We start from the raw sequence: 8,016 nt of genomic DNA, 5'->3' as shown, positions 1-8,016 counted from the left end.
GGTAATAGAAAATATTTACTTTTGTGGTGAAATATCTTAATCTAAAGGAGACTCCACTAATGAATTTCTTTACTTAACGATGATGGGTTGGTAAAAAAAAATTCCATCAGTGAATTCTCCTCTTGAATTTGCACTTCAATGAAAAGTTAACAATTTCTTATTACCATCCAAAGTAATTTTAGGCCTCAGGCCTTGTAATGGGATATAGTGATGTTGGGAAGAGGAAGGTGGTGAATTGAAATAATGTAACGGTTAGTACACAACCAGAAGACATATTTTCATAGGTCAAAAAATTTAAAAAAGATAGGTTCTGAAGGGCACCTTCTTAGTTATTTATTCTTCACATTTCACTTACAGACACATGGAATCACATGGGTTGTTCATGGACCTTCTCTATCTCATTACCACCGTTCTAGCAATCTCAGGTAATGTAACAATTTTGATCCCCCTTATAAGGATAGTGTGGAAAGAATACAAGGGAATGAAAGCAGAAGTCATCCTGTCTCACTTGGCCGGGGCCAACCTGCTTGTCTGCCTCACCCAAGGCGTCCCATATTGCCTGTTTGCAGTTGGAGTGAGAGAGTTCTTCACAGACGTTATGTGTAAAAGCCTTGTATTTATCTATCGCACAGCCCGGGGGTTTGCTATTATCTTCACCTGCCTCCTGAGTTGCTTTCAGTGCATCACCATAGCACAGAACACAGAGCGGTGGCTCCACATGAAGTCCTTCACGAAGAAGTACATGACCTTGTTGCTCGTGGCCATCTATGTCTTGAATATGATCAACAGCACCAACCTGCCCATGTTCACTGTTGGTGCCAAGAACATCACCACTCTGAAGTTTACCTTTAATCTGGGCTACTGTCTTGTAATCTATCCCAGTCAGATCACCATGCAGGGGGTGGGCTTTGGCCTGTTTACCCGGGATGTACTGTTGGTGATAACTATGACAATGGCCAGCAGCTTCATTTTGTTGTTGTTGCACAGGCATGGCAAACAGGTCCTTGCGATCCGAGCTTCCCAACAGAACAAAGAAAGAAATGCAGAAGCTCAAGCCTCTCACACAGTGGTCACTTTGGTCATTCTTTATGACACATTGTTCGGCATGGATTGCCTGATCTGGTTTTATCTGCTCATCATGACCACCAAAGTGCACCCATTGGTTTCCAACATTCGCTACTATTTGAACATGCGCTACTCCCTTATTGTCCCTATCATTGTTATGGTATTTAATAAGAAAATAAGAAACTCACTAAAACTCCCCTTGGATGCACACAACAATAACATGAAGGAATTCTCTTAAATGGCTTGATTGACACTAAATCATATGTTTAATCATTTATGTCATATGTTACTTACAAAAAGAACTGTGTACCTATAGATGCCTTTCTATGTTTACCACGTTACAATGCACCACTGTTATGGAATAATGCTTTATATGGACCATTCTTAACCAATAGGAAGTTTTCCAAAGATGCACATTTTGTTATATTATGCTTCAATTGTCTTTTTTTCCAACACTCTGTGACACATATAGAGAGGATTAGATTTATTTCCAAAGGAGGTGTCTAAAAGGCCACATTTTAAGCTCTGCAGAGCGTACTCTTCATGGTTTTCTGAAAACACTTGATTTAACCGAGTCAGCAACTAAATGAATGGCACTCCATCTGTAACTCAGGGCCAGATACTCAAAGATAACATTAAACTATTGTGAAACTTTACTCTATTTTTGAAATTCACAAACTGCTATTTTAAGGTTACTAATAGTAATGTTACCACTGCAAAGACTCTACAGTTGGGGAAAAGAACTCTGCAAACAAAAATATATTTATCTATGTATGTGCTGAGTCTCCACCACAAGAGTCTCGGCAGTCAATAATTTTCTGTTAATAAAATTAAACTCATGGGGGTCCGATTCACAGAACTAACTTAAGACAAAATCCTAAACTAACTACCATTTTGGTATTCACAGAAGGCACATAGGGCCCGATGTAGGTAGGGCTTTACCGATCGGTATCGGCCGAAAATACCGATTTATGGCCCTTACCGATCGGTAAACAGCCATCGAGATGTAGGGGACCAAAAACAGAACGAATCGGATAGAAAACCGATTCGGAATGTGTACCGAATGTGAAAGAATCCGATACGTACATACCGAAAATCGGATATGTAACGAATCGGAAAAACACCGATTCGGTTACAAAGACCGAATCGGTCCATGTACCGAATCGTTAGTGACACCGATTCGGAAAATCACCGATTCGGTCCCACTACCGAATCGTTAGTGACACCGAATCGGAAAATCACCGATTCGGTCCCACTACCGAATCGTTAGTGACACCGAATCGGAAAATCACCGATTCGGTCCCACTACCGAATCGTTAGTGACACCGAATCGGAAAATCACCGATTCGGTCCATGTACCGAATCGGAACAAATACCGATTCGGACATGATCCGATTCGGAAAACATGCCGATTCGTATAAATCTCCGATCGGGAAATTCCCCGATTCCGACAGTTGGGGAGATGTAGGGAGGCACAGAAACACCGAAATCGGCTCAAAATCGGTAGAATTCACTCGGTATTTACCATGGATTGCAATCAGGTGGTAACCAACTCCAACCCATATAAACAGTCCCAAAATGCATTGCAACTTGCAGGATGGCAGCTTTCTATGTCATTGCGAGGCGGCTACGGCTACAGCAGGAAGGACTGAGGGAATGGCTAAGAAATGAACAGGTCTACAGACAGAGGATAACCCTGTTCATGCTCACTGAGGCTGAGATCCTACAGAGATACAGGCTGGACTCTGACACCATACTTGAGCTCATCAGGGACCTTAAGCCATACTTGGACCACCACACCCCAAGGGCACACGCCATCCCTGCGCACGTCCAGGTGCTATGCAGCCTACACCTGGTAGCGTCTGGCAGCTATCAAAGTGGAGTAGCAGCAGCAGGAGGGGTGAGCCAGAGCAGCCTGTCAAGGTTCTTCCACATATTCCTTGACGCCATGATAGACAGGATGGACCAATACATCTCATTCCCTGCAACCCACGCAGAACTGCTACAAACCAAAGCGGACTTCTACCAGATGGCACACTTTCCCCAAGTCATCGGTTGCATAGATGGCACGCATATTCCGATTTGCCCACCAGCGGATACCGAATACATATACCGCAATCGGAAATCGACACACACCATCAACGTGCAGGTGATCTGCAATGCCAAGTGCACCATCACAGACCTGGTAGCAAAATTTCCAGGGAGTACCCATGACTCCTATATATTCCAACAGAGCGGCATATATGCACGGCTGATGGCTGGCGATTTTGGAGAAGGATACCTCCTAGGTGAGCCACATCATCAGACCCCCATAACACATAGTAGGTAGGTGTAATACATGTATGCATGTGTCTAATGTGACCCCTTTCTCTTCCAGGCGACAGTGCATATGCCCTCCGCTCATTCATACTCACCCCCTACCTCAACCCCTCCACACCCAGCCAAAGGAGGTATAACCGGGCCCACATACGCACAAGGAATGTTGTTGAACGGACCTTTGGCATCTGGAAAAGTAGATTCAGATGCCTGCACAAGAGTGGAGGTGCAAGGCAGTATACCCCCATCACCTGCTGCAAGATCATAGCTGTATGTGCAATGTTACACAACCTTGCGGTCAAGAAGGGCACTGAGGTGGAGTTGTCTGACTACGAGGACTATGACGACGACGAAGCTGTGCCACTGACACAGCCAGCTGGGGTGTGTACGCCATGTGATGGCAGATACAGACGTGAGGAGATCACTGAGAACTATTTCTGACTGAGTACAGATGCAAAGACAGCTAAATGTTGCTTGGAAAATAAACTTTTTAATAGTGATGCACCACAGTTACATCACTGAAGTGCATAGAAAAATGGAGTCTGTCAAAACAAATAAAGTCCAGGGTTCTGGTATGATCATCCCCCCTTGCCAGCCTATTTTTTGGCCCGCTTTCCAGACCCACTGGGGTGTCCCTCGGCCCCCTCCGAATGGCCAGCAGCATCAGCGGAGCGCCTGGTGCTCCTCCTTGGCTCTGATGCAGCGCTGGCCGGGCTGCTGCGGCTGCTGCTGTCACCAGCATCACCCAGGTCCAGGGCAGGATTGGAGGCGGCGTTTGATATTAACATGGCCTCCATGGCCGTGGTGATCCTGGCCATCCCCCTGGTCAGCTCAGCAGTATGCTGACTCTGCACCGACTCCTGATTTGCGCTACGATGGCACAGCTGTGCAGTCGCCGCTGCAAGGCGGGCCATGGCCCGGTTGAGCACCCGGGCATCCCTCCTGCGCGCAACCTCATGCTCCTCCTGCCTGGCAGAGGAGTGGGTGATGGCAGTGGTCAGCCTGCCCAACCCTCCTGCCACCTCCTTGTTGCTGTCCACAACAGCCTGGAACCCCTTCACCAACTCCCCCATCTGCAGGTTGTGCTGCAGGAGCTGGCGTTGGCAGGCCATGGTGGATCTGGCCTGTTGGCGCTGGATTTTGACCATCTGGCCCTCCAGGCCCAGGGACACACTGCCCTCCCGTGCTGGTGCAGCAGTGGTGGTGGTGGTGGTGGTGGTGGTGGCACGGCGTCTGGCACTGCTGCCTCCGGCCTGCTGAGTGGGCTGGGGTGCCACTGGTGGTGGTGTGGTGCTGGCCGGTCCCGGAGCCCCTGCTCCCAGGACAGGTAGGACGGGTGGCAAGGCCACGGTTGTGGCAGGAGATGTTGTCGGCGGAATGGTCTGCCTTGTTGGGGAGTTGTATGGGGAAAATTGCAAGGGGGGTGAGCTGGGCAGTACTGGGGAGTGCACTGCCTGGAAATCAATCACCAGGACTCCCTCCATTCCAAGCCCTGGGGTGTCTCCTTCCTCATCCTCTTCCTCCTCCTCCTGGCCAGGCTGGCTGGTGCTCGGCCCTGCCACTGCAGTATGTGATGTCGAAGCTCCCTCTGCTGCCACAGTGGTGCCGCCTGATGGTGCCCCTAGGTACAAAGAAGCATTTGTGAACTGAGTGCCGATGTATTACAGTCAGTACAATTATGGCATTCCACATGTCCTTGCATCTCCTTACACCGTGTCACACTGTTTCCTGTCTTGTGATTCTGCACTGACATATTTGGCTAACTCCTGCTGACTACATGTACCATGGTGCTTGTCTCTTGTATGTTGGTGACAGTACAGTGCTGGTGTTTGCCTATGCATTGTGTCTAATGGGGAGGTGTCTGGTAGGGTGTGTCATGATGCGCATGCTTCTTACCTGTAGCTGTGGCCATCGCAGTGCTGTCCAGGGTCCCGATCCCTACAATGCTCTCCCTCTCGATGGTGCTGGAGACAATTTCCTCCAGCTCGGTGAGGGGTGGCGCCGGGTTCTTGCCTCCTCCGGTGAGTCCTGCCTGCCTTTGGAGGTCGGCCAGCTTCCTCTTGGTGAGGCTGCGGAGGTCATAGAACCTTTTCTTAAGTTCCTCAATGGACCTGGGGGTGACTCCAGCAGCATTTACCTTCTGGGCGATGTCTGCCCACAATCGCCTCTTGGTGCTGTCTGGCACGTTGAGGGACAGCTTGCCAAAGAGCTGGCGGTGCACCCTCACCACCTCCTCAACCAGCACCTGTAGTTCTGTGGTGGTGAATTTGGGCTTCCTCTTTTGGGAGGACTTCTGGCTTCCTGCCTGATCTGCCATATTCTCTTGCTCCTGCTCAGTCTGCAACCTCCTTCTCCCACTGCTGCTAACTGTGTGTTGGGCTCAGGCAGGCTTTCCAGAAACTTCTAGAAACTTCTTAATTGGCTGCACCTGCCAGGGTTGCCACTCCCTGTTTGGGTGGGGGAGGGGGAGCCACCTCATTGGCTGAATCGCCTATTGCCGAGTCTGCTTTTACCGATTCGGTAAAATCCGATTCGGTAAAATCCGATTCGGTAAAATCCGATTCGGTAAAATCCGATTCGGTAAAATCCGATTCGGTAAAAGCCGAATCGGGTCATGCAATGCATTCCTATGGGCTTTTTCGCCATGGGTCTATGATTGCCGAATCGGTTTTTACCGAATCGGCTTTTACCGATTCGGTATTCGCCGAATCGGAAATATCCGAATCGGTGGTAGCCGATTCGGTATTTTCCGATTCGTTGTTGGCCGATTCGGTAATTTCCGATTCGGACCGAGCTGAATCGGAACGTACCGAATCTCATTACCGATGCCGACCGAATCGGTCTTCAGTCGGTATTTTTTTCCTACATCTCGTTTTCCGATTTCAGAATACCGATTCGGCCCGCCTCGGTATTTTGAAATCGGAAAATCCCGTTTACCTACATCGGGCCCTTACTCATTTTGGTATTCACAGAAGGCACTTACTCATTGATGAGTAAATGCCTTCTGTGAATACCAAAATGAGTAAGTGCCTTCTCTGAATACCAAAATGAGTTAATGGTAGTACGTTTCGGATTTTGTCCTTCTGTGAATACCAAAATGAGTAAGTGCCTTCTGTGAATACCAAAATGAGTTAATGGCAGTAAGTTTAGGATTTTGTCTTAAGTTATTCTGTGAATTGGGCCCATAGTTTGTGAATACCATAAATATAGTCAACTTACTCAAAAGTTCAAGGTTACCTTGGTATATCAGACCGTAATTGTCTTATTTAGAGTTTGTTGAATGGGTTTCTCTGTCATAACATGATGGGTATCTAGGCTGCCTTATTACAAGTGCATCATAGACTTTGGGAGTTGCAAGGTGGTAGACCGGATTTCCATCACATTTTGACAGAGTATCCCATTTGCCAACTCTAAATAAGCCTTAAGTCTGCTATCACTCTTCTTTCTCTGTATGGTCTTGTTACAAATGTTGCACTAATGCACTGTTTCTATAATATTACAGTACTTTCTTCTGAAAACAATGGACCAATCCTGTAATTATTGCGGGGATTGTAGAAGTCCCTAATTATCATGATTCAGCCTCAGTATATATGCTCAGAATTAATGCTCATACTATGATAGCATATGAAGGGAGAGACAGACAAAATTACAAGGTGAAATTAGAGCTAAGACATCTTCTTTGTTTCTGCAGTGAACTCATATTCATGGGGTGCTTTTACTGTGTTTTTGTCATGTGTTTCATGCAAGGCCCATTGTAGTTATCCCTATGTTAGACTAGCTGTGCACGTTGTAGGCCTCATTTTCCGTTGTTCACATTACTATATAAACATGCTTGCCTTTGTGCCACATTGTACTTTCACATGTAACCTGCAAATGTTTTCACATTCTTTACTTTTACTGGGATTTACTATGAGCACCACCAACAACATCAAACAACAATGTCCCCTGTTATTCTTTCTGGCCAGGCACTAGCACCTAGACATACCACAAGAATGCAGCTGTTGTTTCTGTGCCCACATGTCCTTTCATATGGATGAGTACATGAGCTACCAACAGACATATGGAATGAGAATTTTGAGACAAGCGCACTGCACCCACTGAGATCTAGAGTGTCCATCTGTGTATGCTAAGGTATGGGATCTGCTGGTAATCCCAGAGATCTTCATATGATCGTTCAACTTTAGTAGCAGGGGAGGGGAGTTAGGTCACTCTGTCATACAATATGACAGCACTTTTCATGGTATATGGATTATTAACAATGTTAACAGAATTTTTATGATGCATTTGTTTTCTAATTGTGGCATGTATACCACATTTTAGAGCACAATAGTTGTGTCTCTTGGCTATCTCTTTATGGACAAGTACGAGTGAGAGAGCAAAAGTGTATGCCATCTTACCACAATCCGTGAGAGGATCAAAAGTGTTGTTTTCTGGAGGTGCAACAATTCACTTGTTTCTTTGGTATGGTTAGGAGGGCTAGTGAGGCACTATAGCTAGTCGGACCCTGGCTCAAAGATTCTCAGATGGTATGGTGACTCACTCCCTAAATGCTGATGTTCCATGGTCCTAAGCATAGTTCTGTTCCAGAGCAGAATCCATGCAACATTTTGAGTGTCTTGAACACAAGACCGAAGC

At 46.8% G+C, this 8,016-nt stretch overlaps 1 protein-coding gene across 1 annotated transcript; it reads left to right on the top strand.

The window, feature by feature from the left end:
• The first annotated feature begins 481 nt into the window (after positions 1-481).
• LOC147712740 (olfactory receptor class A-like protein 1) lies at positions 482-1,303 on the top strand. The gene has a single exon (XM_086919704.1). The coding sequence runs from the start codon at positions 482-484 to the stop codon at positions 1,301-1,303; it is 822 nt and encodes a 273-aa protein (XP_086775830.1).
• Positions 1,304-8,016: the final 6,713 nt, after the last annotated feature.

Source organism: Lissotriton vulgaris, chromosome 5, assembly GCF_964263255.1.
Source record: "Lissotriton vulgaris chromosome 5, aLisVul1.2, whole genome shotgun sequence".
In the NCBI taxonomy this organism is placed as follows: Eukaryota; Metazoa; Chordata; class Amphibia; order Caudata; family Salamandridae; genus Lissotriton; species Lissotriton vulgaris.
Note: the sequence above shows the minus strand (reverse complement) of the source record. Positions and strands in the feature narration are given on the sequence as shown.